A 22,954-nucleotide genomic window follows, 5' to 3' on the forward strand; every position below is an offset into this window, starting at 1 on the left:
GTCTGCCTTCGGCTCAGGTCATGATCTCAGGGTCCTGGGATCGAGTCCCACGTCCGGCTCCCTGCTCCTTGGGAGCCTGCTTCTCCCTCTGCCTCTCTCTCTCTCTCATGAAAAAATAAATAAAATCTTTAAAAAAAAAAATAAAAAAAAAAAAAAGGTTTGCTTATTGCCCCGCTTTGAGCAGTTTAATCATCGTAGTTATGACACGCAGGGCCTAGAGGCAGAGGGCACCCCACCCCGTGGTTGGTGGTTTCTTTTTAGAGACCAGAAGAGTTCCAGAATCCAGAAAGAAGGGCTTGTACTATCGCTGGGCCAGACACTCAAGTCGGAGGCTGGGTTTTGAGGACCGAAGGAAGGGTGTTGTCAACGGGAGTTGTAGGAAGCCACAAGTCCACAGTAGCGCTGGCCTCTCTCTTTTCCAGCCACACTCCTTCCTGCTGTTTATCCTCAGATGATGACTGTGGAGGGCTGGAGCGGGACTTTCAGGCCTCCTTGAAGCACTCTTCCTTTCTTCCAGGCCCAGAGTCCTGAGGCATGAGCTACGATCCCCTGGGCTCACTCTCCGAGACAGAAATCCTGTCTTCCTCAGACAGCAGCTGAGCTGACACATCCGAACAGCAGGCCATGAAGTCACAAGATGTTCCACAATAAGGACCTGGGGTGTCCTGCCGGGGATTCCTGTGGGCCAAATGGCAACTGCCCCTGTAGAGAACTTGGTTTGCCTCACTTTGATTCTAAATCGGGTCCTTCACTGAATGTTCGGTGCTTGGTAACAGAGTGATGCTTCTGTGGACAAAATAAGTGGGGAGGGAAAGCTGAGAGAGGCCTTTATTGTTTTAATGAACAGTGGAGGGTAATAGGGCTGTGCCTACTGATGATCCTTATCTGAGTTTTTGTAACAGCTTAATCAATAAGCTGGTTGGTTGAAAGCTGTTCCTGAGATTTTCCCTAGGCCTGGGGAATTAAAGCACTGGGCTGAAGAGAAGCTATCTGCCCTAAGAGTTTGGGGTTTTGAGACTGGCTGGAGGCCTCAGGTGAAGGTGAGGGTTTGTTATTAATGACTGCTCCTGGCCCAGGAGATGACATCTGAGAAGAGTCTGGAGCACAGATCCCCACCCCCACACTCCAGGCCAGAACAGGGTCTTAATTGGCCACATTTGCCCCCTGCAGGGCAAAAAAGCGAGGGCAGTGACCTGGTTAGGAGCTGTGAAGTAGGTCCCTCAGGTTGCTCCTAGAGCTGGACCCCAGCTGCAATCAGCCCCTCACTCCTGCTTTGTTCTCGGGATGTATGAATTCTCTCCTGTATCCACACAGTTCTTCAGAAGGGCCCAGGAATCAACCCTGACAAATGTCTCTGTGTTGTCTGTTCAGTAGAGATAACAATTAAGGTTAAAAAAAAAAAAAGTAGTTGAGGACAAACCCTACTGATTTATCCTTACCTTTGACTGACATTTGGGAAATCTCTGTGGTTTGATAGGCTCTAAGCTTCTTCCCAGATTTGTGATTAAAGCTGAGTGAATCCCCATCTCTGCCCAGGAATTCTGGCTTCCAGCTGCAAAGCAAGCCTTCAAGGTCTTCCCACAGTGCTTCCCATCCCCCTCACTCTCCCACTCTCCGGATCTCTCCAGGCTCCTACCTCGCTTCCTGACACAGCAAGCCCCAACTTAGGGCCCTTCCCCAGGGATCACCTCTGATTTCTCACTGATAAACCTGCTCCCCTGCTCTTTTTGAATGGTTCACTTCACTTTCCTCTTCTGTTACATGTGAACTGGGGGTAGCAGGAGGTAGGGGGTTGCAGTGGAGGATTTTCAAGGTCTCTCCCAGCCCTGACACTCAGGGACACTCAGAGAGTCTACCAAGGGCAAAGGCATCACGCTAAGTGCATGTGTGTGTGTGTGTGTGGGGGGGGTGTATAAAATAGTTAAGGTTGGTGCCCGTCCTCAAGGAGTTTCTAGTTGAGTTGATCTGATGCCTACCTAAAAAACTTCTGATGAGTTAAGGAAGATATCCTGTAAATGAGGTGTATAAAGTTATTAGAGTTCCCCAGAATTCCAAGGAAATGAGAGATGTCTTCTGGAGGCAGAGGGGGTCAGTAAAGGAATAAAACAGGATTCCCAGGCTCTTTCCCAAGGCTGGTGGTACAGATGCCTTTGGCCTCCTTCCCCAAAGTATCCTAGTTATCTGCCATTCCCAATCCCAGTGGGTAAACCATCTCCTACCAGGCATCCTGCCAGAAGGGAAATCTGTCCATGGACCCCCAGCTCATACCCTTTGAATTGGTACACTTCATTGAATCTTTTTGCCTTCTTTTTTTTTTTTAAAGATTTTATTTATTTATTTGAGAGAGAGAGAATGAGAGACAGAGAGCACGAGAGGGAAGAGGGTCAGAGGGAGAAGCAGACCCCCCACTGAGCAGGGAGCCCGATGTGGGACTCGATCCCGGGACTCCAGGATCATGACCTGAGCCGAAGGCAGTGGCTTAACCAACTGAGCCACCCAGGCGCCCTCTTTTTGCCTTCTTGATCACACTGCTAATAACATTTATTATTAATGTTAGTAATGTAGTTATTGTTATTATTATGACTATTTGCTAGGCACAGTGCTAAGCGCTTCCCGTGCATCATCTCACTTATTCCTCACAACAGCATTTTAGGTGGCTATGAATATGATTTTTTTTTTAAAGATTTTATTTATTTATTTGACAGAGAGAGACACAGCGAGAGAGGGAACACAAGCAGGGGGAGTGGGAGAGGGAGAAGCAGGCTTCCCGCTGAGCAAGGAGCCCGATGCGGGGCTCGATCCCAGGACCCTGGGATCATGACCTGAGCCGAAGGCAGACGCTTAACGACTGAGCCACCCAGGCGCCCCTATGAATATGATTATTAACCCAGTTTATAGATGGGGAAAGTGAGGATGTGAAGTTGAGTGACCCATCTTGGGTCCCATGGGTAATCAGAAACAGAGACATATTTGAACTCAGTTTTCTTCCTATTCATACTTCCTACTTATTGCATAAATGGGAGACCTCATCTAGACTAGAGCACAGAAATCTTGAAGCAGAGAGCAGGGGGAGGAGAAAGGGACATGGCAGGAGCCATGACTGGGAGTATGGATTAGGGCCAAGGCAGGGGGACAAAAAGTCCAGTCTGAGAAGCCAAGGTTAAGGCTGGAAAAGCTCTCCCTGAGAGGGCCTGGGTATCAGGGTTGGGATGACCAAGCACTAGGAGCAAGCAGGAGAACCTGCAAAGACGGATTCTTTCCAGGATCCCCACATGGGCCATGCTGGGAGCTTGAACAGAAGGCCTTCCAAGGCAGTTCTCGCTTTGTAGCTCTGGGATTCTGTGAGCACCGGGTGTAGTTTTAGTGCTGGACCTCACTCTGGTCATCTCTCTCTCTGGTCACCGAATTCCATCTTCTCCCAGGTGCATTGTGGTTAGAGGGCACCCTAGGCCCTGGGACTGCCTGGGTTTGAGTCTTGGTTTCTCCTCCAGTTCTGAGCTGTGAATTTGGACAGGGATTTGGAAGTCAGCCTCAGCTTGAATCCTGAGTCCTGTAACCTTAGGCAGTTTACTTCATCCCTCATTTTCCTCATCAGTAAATAAGGAAATATAATACCCGCCTCATAGGATCATTATGAGGATATATGAGGATTAAGTGAGTTAATGTTTGTAAAGCACTTATAACACTGTCTGGTACATAGTTTTTTTTTTTTGAGAACATCTTAAAAACTTTTCTAGAATCTGTAAATACAGCACACAGCACAATTTCATTGTTAGCTGTTTACATGTGGGTCTTATTTGCACTCCACTTGCTGTGAAGGGCAGAAAATACATTCAGCCCATCTTTGGCCCTAGCCCACTGACTCCCGGTTTGGTACTCAATAAAGTGGCTAGTTTGAAATAAACCGGGAGTCAGTGGCAAGGGCAGCAGAGAGCTGTCCAGATAAGCAGATATTAAACTGCTGATTGGGAGTAGGGGAGGAACAGGCAGTGACTCTCCTCTTTCTGGAATGTTTGAAGGGGTCCAGAGTTTGCGTCACTGTTGGAGGACCAGGAGGCACCGACTAGAGGCTGAGAGACACCCGAAGAGGTGGGATAAACAGCCCCGTGTTTCTATAAAGAGCAGGACTTTGGAGCCCGCAGTCAGAGCCAGCTCTCTTACGTGTAAAATAGGAAATGAGTATCCACTAAAAAGACAGAGCACTGGTAATGGCTATTGACTGAGCACCTTCCAGGTAGATAGGCACCAGCTAAGCATTTATTATGACCATTCACAAATGAGGCTGGGCGAGGTTAAGCGACCTGCCCAAAGTTACAAAGCAATAAAATGGAAGGGTGACGATTCGAGCACAGGTGTGTGAATCAAACTCTGCGTACGGATGGAAAAGTGACCTGGAGCAGCTAAGGGCGGTTCAAATGATAACGGTCACTTTATTAGGACAAATGGCTTATGAATAACAGCAACACTAGGAGAGCGGGGCGGCTCTCGAACGCCACAGCCGGCACGCCTGCCCCGGCGAGGCCCGAAAGTCCCGCCGCCTTTCGGCGCTTACGTGCGCTCCGTGACCGCCGCGGCAGACGAGGGGCCGGCGGCCGAGACCGCATGCGCTCTGGCGCCCTCGAGCGCGCCCCTCCCCCCCCCGGCGGCCGCAGCGCTGGCACGGGGCGCATGCGCGCGCCCGGCGGGAGGAGGGCGGACTCGAGCGAGTGGAAAGATTTGGGCGACCAAGTGCGCGGGAGCCCGGCGGTAGGGTGCGAGCGCGCAGGCGCGGCTGGGGCCAAGCAGCGACTCCGGAATCTCGGCTAGTCTCAGTCTGTGTCGCGCCCGGAGCCACCGCCATGGCTGCATACAAGCTGGTTCTGATCCGGCACGGCGAGAGCACTTGGAACCTGGAGAACCGCTTCAGCGGCTGGTACGACGCCGACCTGAGCCCGGCCGGGCACGAGGAGGCGAAGCGCGGCGGGCAGGCGCTGAGAGGTGCGGAGCGGGCCGGGCCGGGCCGGGCTGCGGGTGGGGGTTGCGGAGGCCCGGGCGGGCGCCCCTCGGTGAGGGCCATCTGGCTCGCCCCCTTGCTCTCCCAGAGAGGGCTGACTGGGCTTCAGCTCTCCAGCAATTTATTTTGCAAATGACAAAATGGGCCCAGATTGGGGGGGGGAGGTCGCCTTGCTCAAGGTCATCCAATGGAGTGAGGGGCCGCCCCAGGAAGAGGACCGGGGGCGGTCGTCCCGTAACCCACTGCGTTCTCCACGGCACCACCTTGCGAAATTCTCCCATTTTCTAGTCTCAGCATTTAGTAACTCGGGGACGGGTTATTACATTGGATGCCCGGTGTCTTCCAGCAGCCGTAACCAAGCCTTTTCAAGAGGTCGCTGCGGATCCTAGTGAAGCGTCAGGCCACACGCTTGTCGCTGGCTGTGGGGGAGTATCGCGGCGCTGGGGGGGCCCAACGGGCCTCAGAAACCCACGTGCTTATGTAGGCCTTTGCCGTTAAGCAGCATCCCACAAATCCTGTGTCCAAAATGCATCTTCAAATGTAATTGAATGAATGAATGGATTTTAATTGATCCTGTGCACGATTCCATAGAGATTTTTTAAAAAATATTTTATTTATTTGACAGAGAGAGACACAGGGAGAGAGGGAACACAAGCAGGGGGAGTGGGGGAGAGAGAAGCAGGCTTCCCGCGGAGCAGGGAGCCTGATGTGGGGCTCGATGCCAGGACCCTGGGATCATGACCTGAGCGAAGGCAGACGCTTAATGACTGAGCCACCCAGGCGCCCCAAGTAGACAGATTTTTATTCCCCTCTTTTCTATCCCTCCCTGGCCCTCTCTTATAGTTGGGAAAAGTGAGGATTGCATAGATGACTTGTTCAAGGTCGTATCTTTTTATTCCTAGTCCGTCCCGCTTGTTCCAGTTCTGGGTTGAGTAACAGGTAGACGCTGGGCAAAGGTGGAAGTGGCAGTGAGATAAACTCCCCTACCCAGGCTTGACCCGCTAGGGGGCGGGGGGCTAGCTTTCTGTGGTTTTGGAATGCTTTTTATGAGGAGGCATTCTCAGCTGTCAGCAACTTGGAGAATCTCTCTGGTCTGAGAAGGTGAACGCGCCCATCTCGTCTGATCTCGGAAGCTAAGCAGGGTGGGGCCTGGTTAGTACTTGGATGGGAGAAGGTGCTTCCATTGATGATTAGGGCAGATCCTGCCCTGCTCCCTTCTAACCTCTGGACCTAGAAGCAACCCTTTAAAAGGGTCATTGATGCCTGATGTGGAAGAGGTATTTGGCCTCAGGTTACTCTAGCTTCTTGCCTTCACTCTAGATCCTTTGAAATGAAGCAAAGGTTTGGAAAGTGTGGGAAATGTAATCCTGCTGGCTGTGTGTGTGAATGCTGGTGTGACTTACATTAGGAGAGGCTGGGAAAGGGAAAGTGCTGGTAAAGGAGGCCATTTTCTCTCCTGTCTGGCAGGAAGAACTGTATGGGTCTGTGGTGGTTTGCTGAGGACTAGCCCAGGACAAAGATAATTGCAGCTGTATTCTAAAGACTGATCAAATGGTCAAACTTGTAATTTCTCTTTAACAGACCCTACTTCAGTTTTTTTTTAAGTTTATTTTTAGTAATCTCTACACCAATGTGGGGCTCAAACTCATGACCCCGGGATTAAGAGTCACATGCTCTTGTGACTAAGCCAACCAGGCACCCCCCATTTCAGTTTTTAAGTAAATGTTGGTAGCATTAGTTAGAAAAATCTCATTTAAAATCTTAATATCTGTTATGGGCATCACAAATGATTATATTAAAAAAGACTAAAAGCAGAAATCTGAATGGTGAAGACCATCACGAGTAGTGTAAGAAACCTAAAATAAATATATTAAATTCTCCAGAGCTTTAAATCATAGTAGGGTTTTTAAACTCTTGAAACGTTTCAGGAGGAAGCTAGTGAGAACTCAGTTTCCCCATGCAGTCTTACCTCGGGGCAGGGGGAAATGAGGTCCACACCACACCATTTACTCCACCTGTGGGAGTGTCCTAGGCTATGCTTTTATTTAATGGGCAAGTTGAAGAAAGAGGCCTTAGAGTTCTGTTAAGTGCCCTGAGGCGAACTGCTTTTCTCCTTAGGGACTTACTTGAATATCCAACGGGATTGCGAGTGGAAAGATTTGGAGTGAAACAGCGGGTAGCTGTGCAGCATGGGAGATGAGGCTTGCACTATGGATGGTTGCTTCCCCGTGACTCAGCCTTTTACTGGGGAGCCATTCTTCCCTAGAGTTAGGGAGGAGATGGTAATGGAGTCTACTAGGACTTGTCCTGAGGCTCAGTGATGAGATTTGTCATCTTTCCCTTGTGGGTAGTGTAGTGATGGGTTTCCTGGTGATTAATCCTCCCTTTCCCCATCAGCATAGTTCTTACTGGCCTCATTCTCAGTCGAATGACTGGCAGGAGAATTCACTTCACATTGCATTAATTACTGTTGGCAACCTCCATATGAGGCAATACCCAGGAAAGTTTGTGCTGAATTTCAAAGAGGGCCTTGTAGCCTCATTGAGGAAAATACTACATAAAGAAAGGGCTCTCTCCTTATTAAATCGGGAGGGGGGATAATCTTTCATGAAATACGAATTGTAACCTGTTGGTTGGGGCAACATAACTCTTGATTACCACCCTTTAATAACTACCGTGTATGTGTATGGAGGAGAGGTTCATTTATAAATGAATCCATGCACAGCACTTGCTCTTTTTGCTCTTTCTCCAGGGAGTGGCTTCTCCTAAACTTGGTCTAGCCGTCCACCTAAGTAGGTACAGGCTGGCACTTGACTAGAGCAGAAACTGTGGATTAAGAGATTGTGATGTGATTTCCACTCCATAGTGAAAATATAATTTCAGGCAACAAACTGAAGTTTTAATCAGCATCCTCTAAGAGCTCTTGCTGTGTCCTGATTGTTGGGGGTTTATTTATTTATTTATTTATTTTTAAAAGGTTTTATTCATTCAGTTGACAGAGAGAGACGCAGCGAGAGAGGGAACACAAGCAGGGGGAGTGGGAGAGGGAGAAGGAGGCTTCCCGCCGAGCAGGGAGCCCAACGTGGGGCTCAATCCCAGGACCCTGGGATCACGACCCGAGCCGAAGGCAGCCGCTTAACAACTGAGCCACCCAGGTGCCCGATTGTTGGGGGTTTAAAATCCACTTCCCCTAGACAAGCAGTTAGGACTGAAATATATTAGTAATTATTGGTCAAAAGTGACTATTTTAACTAAAATACCAACATCCAGATCCTTAGGGGTTAGGAAAATATGGCAGGAGCTAGAGATGGTGGTTATGAGTTGGATTTTGGAGTCACACAGCCTGGGTTGTTGTTTTTTTTTTTTTAAGATTTTATTTATTTGAGAGAGAGAATGAGAGCGAGAGCACATGAGAGGGGGGACGGTCAGAGGGAGAAGCAGACCCCCTGCTGAGCAGGGAGCCCCATGTGGGACTCCAGGATCATGACCTGAGCCGAAGGCAGTCGCTCAGCCAACTGAGCCACCCAGGTGCCCACACAACCTGGATTTTAATCTCTCACGTATAAGGTTCGACCTTGAATGATTTGCTTAACTCCCCTAGCATGGGTTGTAAGGATTGTTATGAAGACCAAACACGTACAAAATAGTCCAGTGCTTGACAGATGGTAAGCCCTCTATAAATATTGGTTATTCTTATTTATTAAGAGAGAACAAAATTTTAAGCATCCTTTTCTTGAAAGAATTGAAGCAGAAATAAGTTCTTAAAATGGGCTTAAGCACAGCACTCTGGGGTTTAGGATAAGCCACACAGATGGCATGGATTAGCTACTTGACAATATGTTTAGGTCTTGGGTTAGATGAATTATTGGGGAACCACCGGGAGGTATGTTGTCAGCTATAACAGGAATCAACAAATTTTATCTTCCGTGAAGGCACAATATTGTCTTTCCTGCTAGAGTATACAAACTAGTTAAATTTCTATGTGAGAAAATTCTGGTTCCAGAGTGGACCTGATTAGCTTATCACTTTGAACTTGTGATTCCCAGATGCTGGCTATGAGTTTGACATCTGCTTCACCTCGGTGCAGAAGAGAGCAATTCGGACTCTCTGGACAGTGCTGGATGCCATTGACCAAATGTGGCTGCCAGTAGTGAGGACTTGGCGCCTCAATGAGCGGCACTATGGGGGTCTGACTGGCCTGAATAAAGCAGAAACTGCTGCCAAGCATGGCGAGGCCCAGGTGAAGATCTGGAGGCGTTCCTATGATGTCCCACCACCTCCCATGGAACCCGACCATCCCTTCTACAGCAAGATCAGTAAGGTATGGACTAATGCGGGTTTGGCTCACTCCACCTAGGACCGCGGGTTAGGGTCCTGGGCCTCACTCTTTCTTAGCTTTTTATTAGTGTCTGCCTAGTCCCATTGAGTTTATAATTTATGACAAATTGTTAATTGTTTTAATTCCCCTTCTTCAAGGAATGACCTTCACTTGTTAAAAGAGTTGATAGTTATTTAATTTTTTTTTTTTTAGATTTTATTTATTTGAGAGAGAGAGAGCACAAGTGGGGAGGAGAGGGAGAAGCAGGCTCCCCACAGAGCAGGGAGCCCGATGCGGGACTCGATCCCAGGACCCGGGGATCATGACCTGAGCCGAAGGCAGATGCTTAACTGACTGAACCACCCAGGCGCCCTAGAGTTGATAGTTATTTAAGAATATATCCTTTTTTCTGTCTTCGCTGACATACTTTATAAAACCCATCCATAGTTGTAGGGCCTTCCTAAGCCAAGTGCAAGATTAAGTGAATTGGGAAGAGCTTTGTGCCTACCTTTTTTTTCCCCTTCTTTTCTAAGTTTCTTTTGAATAGTTAATCTTCCCAATTAGTGGGTAATGGTGGTAGGAAGAGCAGCAAGATAATAATTACCCCCTTTGCCAAGCTCTCCACTCCATTCTGTGCCCGGGTGAGAGACTTTCATCCATCACTTTGACTTAGGGGATGAGGAGTGGGCAGAACAGATGCAACTACTACTAATTGGTGAGTTTGGGTTTTTTTTGTTGTTTAGGATCGAAGGTATGCAGATCTCACTGAAGATCAGCTACCCTCCTGTGAAAGTCTGAAGGACACAATTGCCAGAGCTCTGCCCTTTTGGAATGAAGAAATAGTTCCCCAGATCAAGGAGGGGAAACGAGTACTGATTGCAGCCCATGGCAACAGCCTTCGGGGCATTGTCAAGCATCTGGAGAGTATGTATATTTTTCAGGGGAACCCTCAAGGAGGGATACAGCAAAATTGCCACTAATCACGGACTTATTTCATGCAAAGGGGACCTTCAGGAAAAGGCCAGACATATGGAGCGCCTTGGAGATAATCTAGATTGACTCCTAGTCACCCTCTACCCTTGTTGCCTCCAAGCATTGTAGATAGACTTGTTGGGTGCTTATTATATATGCAGAGCTTCCGGTCCCCCTTCAGGCCTGATGCAGAAGCTGCATCTGTTACCCATGTGATTCACATACACATTATAGTTTGAGATGCTCACCTTTAGACTAGGACTGCCACTTGAAACTACTGATAAAATCCTCCTTAATCACAACCTGGTACAACTTCACACATGAACCTCAATTTGCATCCTAAATTGTTTCACCTGAAGGCCTTGAGGCACAGATGTGCTGATTTTTGGCAGGCTGGATGGACTACATAGGACATTTGAGGTGTGTATGGTCCTGCTTTGCTGTGGGTTTCCAAACCCTACTTTGGGAGGGGTATCTATGGTACACACCTTTTCATACTTTTTTCTTGCTTTTCAGTGGCTGAGAAGTATTGGGGGCATTCTTTGGGTGACTGATCTGTAATACAGATCATTACTGTTATTACAAATATCGGAAAGGGTGTCTTGTTTTAATTCCTACTGAAGTCCTTTGTCACCTGCAGGGGTGATGTGGATTTGTGTCTTAGTTGGCTAATCATGGTGTGTATTTTCAGGTCTTTCCGAAGAGGCTATCATGGAGCTGAACCTGCCAACAGGTATTCCCATGGTCTATGAATTGGACAAGAACTTGAAGCCCATCAAGCCCATGCAGTTCCTGGGGGATGAAGAGACCGTGCGTAAAGCCATGGAAGCTGTGGCTGCCCAGGGCAAGGCCAAAAAGTGAAGGCAAGCAGGCAGACTACTTTCCCAAGGATCCCTCCCTGCCCATCCCACTCCTCTGCACTTCTTCCCTGCACATGTCACACTGACCACATCTGTAGGCATCTTAAGTTTTAGCTGCAGATGGGGACCAGTGGCTCCTAATTTCATTTAGCCATTTTGTTTCTTGCACCCATTCCCTTCATATATTCTAGTCAGAATGGCACTTCTGGGGCATGGGTTCTCAGTCTAAGCTGAGAGAAAACTCTTACCCAAGAGTAGGGAATTAGTAACACTGGGGTTTTTGCTACTGCTTTATTACTAAGGACCTGCTTGATTTGGGGATAGGGAGGAACCATGCTGGGTGTGACCAATGAGAAGCAAGAGAGCTTATGTGTGTTCCCAGGAGCAAGTCCTTTACTTTTCTGGGGTCGGGGGGGGGGGGGGGGGGGCTCTAGTCATTCCAGTGGAAGATGAATGTAACCTGCATGGTGATTAAAAATAATCATTTCCCCTCTGACCCCAGAAGAGCTGGCTCCAGAAGATTGGGATCACTCTGAATGCTTTACATGTTACATTTACTTTCTCAAGGAAAAAAAAAAAGTATATATATATATATATATATAAAATACAAAACAAAAAAACCCTTCTGGGGTTTCTAGTGGCGGTTGAAATATTCCCACATGTGATCATCCAAAAATAAGCCATTCCTCACACCAATGTGGGATAAATTCCTTGACTTTTGAGGCCTAGGATTTTATCCTGCTGTGTGTTTTAGAACCCCTCCCCTGCCTTAATATTTTATGGCAGTGAGATGCCTCTCAATCATGTCCAAGTGTGTCTTTCACTGTATCTGTTTCTGATCATGTTCCAGTTGCTTGGCCCTGCCACGGGCCCGGTACTCATTTTGAGTGTAAATCTGTACTAAATCTTTTTTCCAGATCAGTATAATAAAGGAGTGATGTGCAATATCTCTGTGTGATGTAGTGATACCTCTTATGTGAGGTCAGCTTGAACATTAAACTTGAAATGTCCCTCATTACCCAAGTCCTTGTATGACAGAGTAAGAGCCTTAGGACAGCCAGTCACTTTACACAGCCTGGTCCAAATATGGTGTATCTTACTAGGTTTTCCATCTTAGGTTGGGGAGCTGATGTGTGGGGTGGGCAGGTCGTCTTGGCTGAGCTCTCCATTCCTATTGCCTCTACAGCTCTTGCTCAGTGATGCTGGTTACCGAATACCACTTGAGTGGAAAGTCAAATTCTAAAATCCCATTATGCCTTTTGAGTAAGGTAAAGACTTGTTTACCTTAAAAAGCTATTCTTTTTCTATTAGAAATCTGTAAACTTGATTCACACTTTTCATCCTCAGAAAGTACACAGAACCTTACAAAATGATGCAGGAGAAAAGGAGTATGATTATATGTGTAATTAGGAAGGGACATGGCTCACATTTACCTTCTCTCTAAGGCCTCTGAAAAGATCATGGGATCATGAGAAAGCCTACAAGGCAAGAGAAAGCTCTTACTGCCTTTCTTTCTTTTCTTTTTTTTTTTTAAAGATTCTACCCATTTATTTGACAGAGAGAGATAGCGAGAGCAGGAACACAAGCAGGGGGAGAGGGAGAAGCAGGCTTCCTGCCGAGCAGGGAGTCCGATGCGGGGCTTGCTCCCAGGACCCTGGGATCATGACCTGAGCCGAAGGCAGACGCTTAACGACTGAGCCACTTAGGTGCCCCATGCCTTTCTTCTAGTAGGAGGAAGTAACGCCCTCCGTCTGGGAAGCTCTCATGAAGCTCCTCTGTGCCGACCACTGGGTGAGGCACGTTATATACAGTCTCTAATCTTCACCACCTCTGAAAGGGCTGCTAGCCCCAGTTTACAGAAGAAACAGGCTGAAAGAGATGCAGAAACTGGCCAAATATATGCTACCAAGTACTGGAACCCAGAGGAAAAATATTCAACTAAAAGTCCTTATGCTAAATTTAAATACTTCTAATCATCTTGCTTCTCTAGTTTTTCACTTGATCTATACAGAAACCCCAAGACGAGCTTTAGTAATTTTAAGTCCCCAACAGTCTGGTGGAATGTTAAATTTACTTAGCCTATACTGAATCGTAGACCAAAAAAAGTTGATAATTTTCTTTGACCAAGGCTCTTCACCCAACTCAGATTGGATCAGCTTACTCTTATGTCTTGACATCACCTAAGTTTTTGGCCGTCTTCACTAATTGACTAAAACTCTTAGGGGCAGGAAAGTTAACAGAAAGCCTGCATTATTTACCAACACCACTAGGAGGCTAACAACAACTATCCTTCCAAGACCATGCTTAGCTCGGTTAGCTAGCTAAACATAATCACCTGTGGGGGGGGGGGCCCTTTGTAGGCAGTTACGAAGTTCACCTCACCCAGGCTGAGAATCACTATTCCAAGGCACAGAAACAATATTCTCCTTGTCTCTAGATCCAGTTGTAGATGAGCAGATATCATCACTAAACATCACTGTCTGGGCAGAGCCATTGAGTCAGCTATGAGAACACTCAGAAAAACTTTTAGTGTGCTTTGCTATGTTTAGTCACAATACCAGGTACCGAAGATTCAAAGACAGAATCTTACCCTAAAAGCTCAGGCTAGTAGGGGAGACAGGCACATAAACTCAACTTGTAATACAATATTGGACAGTTAATGGAAAAATCCAACCTGCTCTGCAGCAGATCAGAGAGGGCTATTATCCAGCTGTTTCAAATGTTCTTTATGACACTTTATTAGAACGTTTATTTGTTTATGTATCACCTGTCTTTCCCCATTAGAATGTAAGCTCTACAAGGAAAGGATTCTATCATGTTCACTGCTTTAACTCCTAGTTCCTTGAACAGTGGTCGGGACAGTAGTTGCTCAATATATATTTATTGAATGAATGATGTCCCAACAAGCAATTAATGAACCACTGTCAATTTGGAGAGCCTCTAATTTCATGCCCAAGGTTCTGGTCAATACTTAGAAAAAGGAGGGCACCATGGTACAGAAGAATTTGGGCTTTACAGTACGACAGACGTAGGTTTGAATAACGCTCTAATGGTCTGCCACTTGATGTCTATGTGACGTAGGGCAAGTTAACTAATTTTTCTAAGCCTTAGTTTACTTCTCTGTAAAATGTAGAAATGATTAGTACATTCCAGGGCTACTGGGAAGGTCAGAGAGAAAATAAGTGGCTAATGCTGTAGAATCAAATTGGTAGCATCTTCCTGCAAGGCAACATGGGAAAATCTAACCAAAATTTTAAAAGTACACATTCTTTGACCCAGCATTCCACTTCTAGGAATCTGTTTTGTCATAAAACCTAGGCATGCACAAGGATATACAGTATAGGGATTTTCTCAGTAGCATTGCCTGTAAAAGAAAAATCTGTAAAGTTTAAAATGTCTATCAGTAAGGGGACTGCTTAAACTACATCAAAGTGTCTAACATAAGGCTTGGAATTTGACAGATAGTTGATAGAAGGCAACCAGGTCTATAATAACAACATACAATGCCGGCATGTACTGGAACTTTGGCATTTCTTCCTCACAATAACCCTATGAGATCATACTATTCCAGAGGAGGAAACAGACTTTAAAAGAAACAAAAATAACTTGCACTATCATCAATGTTCAACATCCTGATTATTTTAGTATACTGTAATTTGTACAATGTCACCATTGGGGGAAAATGGGCAAAGTGTACAAGGAATCTCTATTATTTTTTAAAACTGCATGTGGAGCTACAATAATCTCAATTCTATTTTCTATTAAAAAAAACAAAACAAAACAACCTAACCTATTCAAGGCCAGCAGCTAGAGGATATAAACACAGGCGGAATGACTCGAGTTCACCTGTAACCACTGTCACTACACATAAAAGATACAGGCTCCTTGAAGGACATCTCAACAACTGACCTCTCCGCTAATTCTTTCCTTCCATTCCCTCGGCAGCTTCTCCATGCTTAACACCTCATCCCTTCCTCATCCCCAAACTTGCATGTTCATTCCTGCTTCTGCACTTTGCTCAGGCTTCTCTGTCTGCCTTGAATATCTTCATTCCACTTAGCTAAGTTCAATTCCTTTTACTTCACATCACAGATCCTTCCCTGGTCACCTTACGTGACAGTGCTCTGTCCCTCTTTTCAGATTTAGCAAACATTTCCTGGGGTACCACTAAATCAGTAATACTATGTTCACCTAATTAGTTTCAGAACTACTCACATGTACCCTGAATCCCCATGTGTTCTGTAATTTTCACTAAACTGTAATCTCTCTAAATGAGATGTATATAAAGTGCTTGATCCAGTGCCTGGCACATAGTAAGTACTCAGTAAGTGGAAGTGCTTAAAATAGAACATAAAAAATACAAAAAAGGTTGGAAATCAGGCTTTTCCAGAGGAAGTAAGCACTTGACACACGTCAGTTAATGAGTGTCAGCAACCAGGCAAACCCCTGCTCTAAATGTCATGATGCTTTTTGGATTCCCTTCCCTACTCAAGACAACAGAAACCATAAAATCCTTTTAGTAAAAATGTTTTCTTTGTCACAGCCAAAAATATGTATTTGCAAGACCGTTAGAAGGAACAGGCTACTTCCAACGTTATACAGTTTGTTTGCTGGCTCCTCCAAAAGAGAAATTGATCACTTAAGAGAATGAAATCCACTGAAAGGTTCATAAGAAAAATATTCCACCTACAGCAGAAGTTGCTAGCAGGTTTTTCTAAAGGTGGTTGTTGGCCAACCCCAGGTATCTGAATAAAGACAATGGCATCTTGATGTTGGGTTCATACATGTACTCTCAGAAATGGCTTACCCCTCTCCATGGGGTAAAATGTGGCTTCTTAAGTCTGCAAGAATTCAGGTTGTACTCGGGCCACTTTCCGGAATTCTTTAGTGTGGGTCTTAGGGCACTGCATCTCACACCAGCTAATGGGAACCATCTGGACACCTGGAAGGGAAGAGCTGATGTTAGAACTGGGACCCCAAATGTTTACCTAAGACTCTTCCCTTTCAAGGCTGGTTTTGAACTGAAGTATCACCAGACAATCTAGTGAACCTCACCTCATACAGAAAAAGCCTTGTTTATTCCAGTGACTTATACAGTGAGTCTCCCATTACAATTATATAAGGAGAATCATTCTAATCTCAGTAGTAAGTACTGACACTCATATTGCTGCCTAGAAAATTAAAAAAACAAGGGTAAGGAGAAAAAAACAGTGGATTAATCCCAAACCACAGCTCCCAGGGAAAAATAAGCACATGGACGCATGGACCTACTCACCTGATTCACTGTGGGCGACCACCACCCCGAGTTCGTTCTCAGCAGTGGTCAGGAGGTAGTTGGACTGTGCATCACCCAGGGAGATCTAGTCACACAACACTGGTAAAGGAAAATGATGGGTGATAAATCTTCCCTCCCATAGCCACTTGAGTTGTTTTCTACTTATATTTCTTTTTTTTTTTTAAGATTTTATTTATTTGACAGAGTGAGAGAGCACAAGCAGGGGGAGCAGTAGAAGGAGAGGGAGAAGCAGGCTCCCCGCCAAGCAGGAAGCCCGATGTGGGGCTCGATCCCAGGACCCTGGGATCATGACCTGAGCTGAAGGCAGATGCTTAACCATCTGGGCCACCCAGGCGCCCCTCTATTTCTTATTTTGACAAAGGACCACAAGACTGCTGGGAATAAAGGATACCACTTTGGCCAACACAATGTCACCTGGGCGGAAACTTTTATAAATCTCAACCTGTAAAAAAAGAACAGGATTGTTAAGTGAAAGCTCTAAATCAGATCTACATGAAACTATTACCCCTCTGGTAGAACCAATCTACTTTTTAACCCACAGGGTGGAAGTCATCATTAGTCAAGCCAATCAAAAACTTTTATTGCTTTTACAGCATGATCATATAAGCGAAAGATTTTTAATTCAGTAACCTGATCAGGAATCTGACTTGGACAAAAGTTACTACAGTTGGCTCTGAAAGGATCCAGAGTAAATCTGAGGGATCAGCAAAAAATAAACATCTGGTTTCAAAGGCAAGGAGTAAACTAATCCCCTTCTGGTCAACAGAGCAAACAAAAATCCTAGGGAGAAGAAAAGGACAGTGAGGAGAATTCCACACTTTCCAGTAGGAAACACCTTAAAATTCCTCGGATCTTTGGATCTACATTCCCACAGATGTTTGAAATTCATTGGAATAATTTAAAAGGATTGAGATTCCTAAAGTCATAAGGGAAAAAAGAAAAAGGACCAACCAACAACCTTGTCTTTTTCAGTAGCTCGGACATCTTCCTTGCTATAAAAAAGAATTAACAGAAAGATTAATTATCGGTGGGAAAGAATTATTCTGCAGAATCATAGTAGACAAAGATCTACAAGAGTAGAGAGAACAAGTCATAATTGGGACCCAAATGCCACGCACAGAAGTGGGGTAGAGAAGCATTCCAAGTCCTCATCCGGAGGACAAAACCACATTCCCATTCTTGGGTCACACAAAGCAGCAGTATCAATACCTCTGACTAGTGAAAAGCAGATCAGATTTGGCAGGAAAAAATAAGGAACTTTGCTGCCTTAGGAGAGCTTGAACAGAAGCACTATAGAACCACATGGAACCCTGAGGGTGGAAAGTGCCTCAGAAGTTAAATTATCTTGCTCACAAGAATTGTTTGTCCCTTCTCAAAGAACCTACAGAAAAAAAAAAAAAATCTACATTTCACCCACTAACCATTTTAAAAAATATTTTATTTTTTTAAGATTTACTTATTTAGGGCACCTGGGTGGCTCAGTCGTTAAGCGTCTGCCTTCGGCTCAGGTCATGATCCCAGGGTCCTGGGATTGAGTCCTGCATCGGGCTCCCTGCTCCTCAGGAAGCCTGCTTCTCCCTCTCCCACTCCCCCTGCTTGTGTTCCTGCTCTTGCTGTCTGTCAAATAAATAAATAAAATCTTAAAAAAAAAAAGATTTATTTATTTACCTATCTTACAGAGACAGAGGGAAAGAAGAGACCACACACACGCATGTGAGTAGGGGGAGTACGCACTCTATTTTACAGAGGGAGAGAATCTCAAGCAGACTCTCCGCTGAGCAGAGAGCCCAACACAGGCTCAATCTCATGATCCATGAGATCATGGCCTGAGTTGAAATGGCAAATCGGTTGCTCAACCAACTGAGCCTCCTAGGTGCCCCTAAGATTTTATTTTTAAGTAATCTCTATACCCAACGTGGGGCTTGAACTCACAACCCCAAGATCAAGACTGGTGCATGCTTTGCTGACTGAGCCGGGCAGGTGCCCCTCACCCACTAACCTTTTTAATGTCTTAAAATCCTTGGGTTTAAACTATATTAAAGAAAGGAAGATGCTTCCTAAAATGTCTTCTACTTTGTTTCACATGAGTCATCCTGCATCAGTAGCTGGATCATCCTGCATCACTAGTCTCCAGCTTAGCTCAATTCTTTTCATTTTATTTTATTTTAAAAGATTTTATTTATTTGAGAGAGAGAATGAGATAGAGAGAGCATGAGAGGGGGGAGGGTCAGAAGGAGAAGCAGACTGCCTGCTAAGCAGGGAGCCCGATGCGGGACTCGATCCCGGGACTCCAGGATCATGACCTGAACCGAAGGCAGTCGCTTAACCAACTGAGCCACCCAGGCGCCCCTTTTTCATTTTATTTTAAAGCCCAATCTTGTCAATATTTTCCTTTTGTCCTAGCTCATACATTTTAACATTTCCTTTGGACACTACCTGGACAGAATCAAAACACAAAGAGAGCCAGAGAGGCAGGTATAGGAACTGTAATTGTTCCTAAAAATTCCAGTCCCCTGTTCTATCCTAATCTCATTCCAGGTGCTGAGGCAAAGGCAAAGACACGAACACTTCTTACCGGATAGTTCCTCGAAAAGAGTTCTTAAGTGGTGTGGACCCTACATATAGGATGTGCACTTTGGCAAAGCGCGAATTGATGCTAGAGACCTGGGGAGCAGAGAAAAGATCAGCATTAGAGTAGCAGCAGTTGTCAGCTCAAGGAGGAAGCAAGAAAGTAGGGATTGGGGCGCCTGGGTGGCTCAGTTGGTTGAGCGACTGCCTTCAGCTCAGGTCATGATCCTGGAGTCCCGGGATCGAGTCCCGCATCGGGCTCCCTGCTCAGCGGGGAGTCTGCTTCTCCCTCTGACCCTCCCCCCTCTCATGTGCTCTCTCTCTCCTCTCATCCTCTCTCTCAAATAAATAAATAAAATCTTTAAAAAAAAAAAAAAAAAAAAAAAGAAAGTAGGGATTGCCAGGATTTTAGTCCAAGCAACCCTACTAATTACAGAATTTAAGACAAGTTAACTCCTATTTAACTCTGCATAAATGATATATATAAAGTGGAATGAGAGCCACTCTGGCCACGTAATAAAGTTACTGTGGGCATCCAATGAAATAACATGGAATAGATCTTGAAAAATACAGAAGCCTAACATAAATAGACACAGGGCATCACAGCAAATCTGGACCTTTAACAGATCTTGCTAAGAGGCCTGTAGAGTGGACAGAATTTAAATATACATCTCAGCTACTGCGTAATATTTGGATCACGGCCTCTTCAGTTATTTTGAGAATAACACATAGATTTTTTGCTGGAACAACTTATAAAGAGAGCAACTAAGAGCTACAAGTTAATTTAACCTGGCAGAGGTGGGGATGGGCAGGGAGTAAGGATGTATTACATTTATTGATCAGTACAGCCTTAATTTGTACTTCCCCTGAAACACCCTAAAAGATGAAATTTAACAGGAATGCTATAATATAAGGTCTTTTGCTTCTCTGCAGAATAAGATCTCAGCTTCCAGGTGTTAAAAAATAGACCTCCTTATTACCCTTTGACACCCCTGTTTCCCCAACTACATACTCAGAGACTCAGCTCAGTGAAATAACTACGCGTGCCTGAACCTGGCTGCCCTGATCACTATCCCAGAACTTTCTAGGCCAGCACAGTCCAGTAACACTGTGATGACAGAAATGTTCTGTGCTGGCCAACAGGGCAGCTCCTAACTGTATGTGAGCGCTTGAAATGTAGCTAGTGGGACTGAGGAAATGAACTCTGAATTTTGTTTAATTTTAATTCATTTCAATTAAATGGCCACATATGGCAAGTGGCTGCCATATTAGACAGTGCAGTTCCACAATGATCATGATTTCACCACTGAACAAGTGTCCTAAGCAGGGAGGTTAAGACCAACTTACCTTACAGGTTACAATAGCCCCCACATCTGGTAGTAATTGGGACTCTGTTTCTCTCATGACAGAAATGACAGGAAGCTATAGAGAAAACAATAAAATGTGAGATCCTGACTAAGCCTTGCATAAAGGTAATCTGTGGCTTAAGAGTAATGTAGGAATGCTCTGGTCCACAGCTGAGATCCCAAGGATGGGTGGACTATAGACTCATATGTGCCCAGAGTAGACAGCCTTAGAAATTTTAGGCAATAGGAAGGTCAAGGGGCCATTCTTCAAGGGAAGAATGCTACTAGAAAACATAATCTAATCATTTCAGATCAGTTCTAACAAGATTTTTGGTGATTTTCTTGGCTTTCTTGGTATATAACCATTGTCTATCATAGATAACTTGACTCCTCCAAAGTTATACTACTTCCCTCTGTTTCTCACTTTACTGTACTGACTAGAATTTCCAAATAAATGTTATATAATAATGGCCATACTTGATTTCTTCTATTTTAAAGGAATACTTGTAGTTTTCTCTTTGAGCATGGTATTGGCTGCTGGTGTAAGGCAGATACATTTTTTTGAAGATTTATTTTAGAGATACAGCGCGTGCATGCGCAAATGGGGAGAGGGGCAGAGGGAGAGCGAATCCCAAGCAGACTCCCCACTGAGCGGGGGTGGGGGAGCACTGACACGGGGCTTGATCCCAGGACCCTGAGATCATGACTCGAGCTGAAATCCAGAGTCGGATGCTCAACTGACTAAGCCACCCAGGCACCCCAAGACAGATATTCACTGTCACTTCTCCCGACTACGGTGGGTTTGTCTTTTACATGTTCTCATGGTAACCTGTAATATTCTTTCAAAATAGTCATCACATTTGTAGCCATACACTAATTTGAGCATTTACTTGTTTACAATTTATGTCTGTGTCCCTTGATAACAGAAACCATGTGAATTTGGCTCATTACCATATCTCTAGAGGTCAGCATTGCGCCTGGCACATGAAAATGCTCAATAAGTATTTCTATGAGGGGCGCCTGGGTGGCTCAGTTGGTTAAGTGTCTGCCTTAGGCTCAGGTCGTGATCCCAGGGTCCTGGGATCGAGCCCCGCATTGGGCTCCCTGCTCAGCGGGAAGCCTTCTTCTCCCTCTCGCACTCCCCCTGCTTGTGTTCCCTCTCTCGCTGTGTCTCTCTCTGTCAAATAAATAAATAAAATCTTAAAAAAAAAGTTAAAAAAAATATTTCTGTGAAATGAATAAACTTTGATATGTTAAAAGACATTCCCAAAATTACTGAATAAAAAGTCTCTCATTTTACATATGAGGAAAAACCTAAAACAAGAGAGAGCAAGTTTCTAACCTAAAGCAGAAACAAGGTCTAGTTAGCCAGTACCTAAATGTCCTAATTCTGAATCCTCTTTCTACTATGCTCCCTGTCTTTAAGCTGCTCCTTCCAATACTGTTTATCTGATCCTGGGCTAATCCTGGATCAGCCTCTGGAACTAGAGAGAACAGTGTTAGGCATTCAACAAACATTTACTGAGCATAGGCCCTTGTGCTTGGCACTAAAGGTATGGTGGGAAGGTTTGCTTCACATGGAACTTAGAGTCTAGTAAGGGAAGAGTCTAGGGGGAACATGTAACTGAATGTTTAATTATATGCAAAGATGAGCGCACGGAAGCAAAGAAATTTAGTTCTTTGTGAGAGTTTAACAAAACAAACAAAAAATAAAAGCTCACAAAACTCCTTTCCTTGACTAGTGGGTCTAGCATGGCTTCTCTCATAAAGTGATACTAGAGAGGCTATCTGAAAGATAGGAATTAAACAGGCTAAGGAGATGAGTGTGTTACAAATAGATGCCGTGTGTACAAAGGCTCTGTGGCAGGAGAGAGCTTACCCCACTAGAGACAGTGAAAGAAGCCTGTGTGACTAGACTGCAGAGTGAGGTGGGAATGGCGGAGCAAGATGAAACCGGAGAGGTGGGCGACATTCGGACAAGATTCAGCTCACTGCAGGGCTCAGTCCGCCTCCGCTCGTCCCCTAACTTCCTTCCCCGAGTGTCAGCAATATAATCAAGCGAGAGCAACACATCTGGTCTGTGGTGGCTAAGTGCCCAGCAGTGGAGACCTCAGCTGGAAGAAACTCGGAGACCAGCTGTTCTGCTGAGGCACTAAAGACGCGTCCGTAGTGCCCCTGCCTAATGACCGCGAAATCAAAAGCAGCATAAAAGAAAGGAAAAGGAGGAGGAAATGGGAAGCTGCCCCTTTACCGCGCCGTTCTCGCTGCTCTTCGTCAGGCAGCCAGCAAGCGACGAAAAGATGTAGCCGTGTCGGGTGTAAGTACCGCTGCCCGGGCTGCCCTCCTCCAAGTTACACAGACGTTCGCCTGAAGCAAAACGCTGCATCAGTCACGGGTCCCCATAAGGTGTTGGCCATCCAACCTTCCTGCCTCTGTCCCACCCAGAATTCGCTATGGGCCCCGCACACTTACCCGGAATGCAGTACCTCACGGGTGGCGCCATGACTGCCACTGGAGGGAAACGAAGTCGACTTCTCATTGGCCGAAGTTCAGGAGCAGTTCCACAGTAAGAAACGCGCCAATTGGTATAATTTATCACGT

The 22,954-nt window shown here is 45.5% G+C and overlaps 2 protein-coding genes across 6 annotated transcripts; one reads left to right on the forward strand and one right to left on the reverse strand.

The window, feature by feature from the left end:
* Positions 1-4,676: 4,676 nt before the first annotated feature.
* PGAM1 (phosphoglycerate mutase 1) lies at positions 4,677-12,090 on the forward strand. 2 transcript variants are annotated; one of them, XM_044916115.1, is made up of 5 exons: positions 6,260-6,312; positions 6,399-6,436; positions 9,040-9,314; positions 10,055-10,235; positions 10,975-12,090. In XM_044916115.1, exons 1-5 carry the CDS (start codon positions 6,260-6,262, stop codon positions 11,142-11,144), a joined length of 717 nt encoding a protein of 238 aa, XP_044772050.1. In that variant the 3' UTR covers positions 11,145-12,090. The 2 variants fall into 2 exon arrangements, with proteins under 2 accessions (XP_021555874.1, XP_044772050.1); XM_021700199.2 differs by lacking the exons at positions 6,260-6,312; positions 6,399-6,436 and adding an exon at positions 4,677-4,977.
* Positions 12,091-15,654: 3,564 nt separating this feature from the next.
* On the reverse strand, positions 15,655-22,870 carry EXOSC1 (exosome component 1). 4 transcript variants are annotated; one of them, XM_021699777.1, is made up of 8 exons: positions 22,826-22,870; positions 22,605-22,720; positions 20,355-20,429; positions 19,015-19,103; positions 17,398-17,431; positions 16,831-16,881; positions 16,419-16,503; positions 15,655-16,085 (listed from the first exon to the last, which is right to left on the reverse strand). In XM_021699777.1, the coding sequence occupies exons 1-8, from the start codon at positions 22,854-22,856 to the stop codon at positions 15,979-15,981; spliced, it is 588 nt and encodes a 195-aa protein (XP_021555452.1). In that variant the 5' UTR covers positions 22,857-22,870; the 3' UTR covers positions 15,655-15,978. The 4 variants fall into 4 exon arrangements, with proteins under 4 accessions (XP_021555452.1, XP_021555453.1, XP_044772505.1 ...); XM_021699778.2 differs by lacking the exon at positions 20,355-20,429 and having other exon boundaries at positions 22,826-22,856; XM_044916569.1 differs by lacking the exons at positions 16,419-16,503; positions 16,831-16,881 and having other exon boundaries at positions 15,835-16,085; positions 17,391-17,431; positions 22,826-22,856.
* Positions 22,871-22,954: the final 84 nt, after the last annotated feature.

This window comes from Neomonachus schauinslandi, chromosome 6 (genome assembly GCF_002201575.2).
Source record: "Neomonachus schauinslandi chromosome 6, ASM220157v2, whole genome shotgun sequence".
Taxonomy (NCBI): domain Eukaryota; kingdom Metazoa; phylum Chordata; class Mammalia; order Carnivora; family Phocidae; genus Neomonachus; species Neomonachus schauinslandi.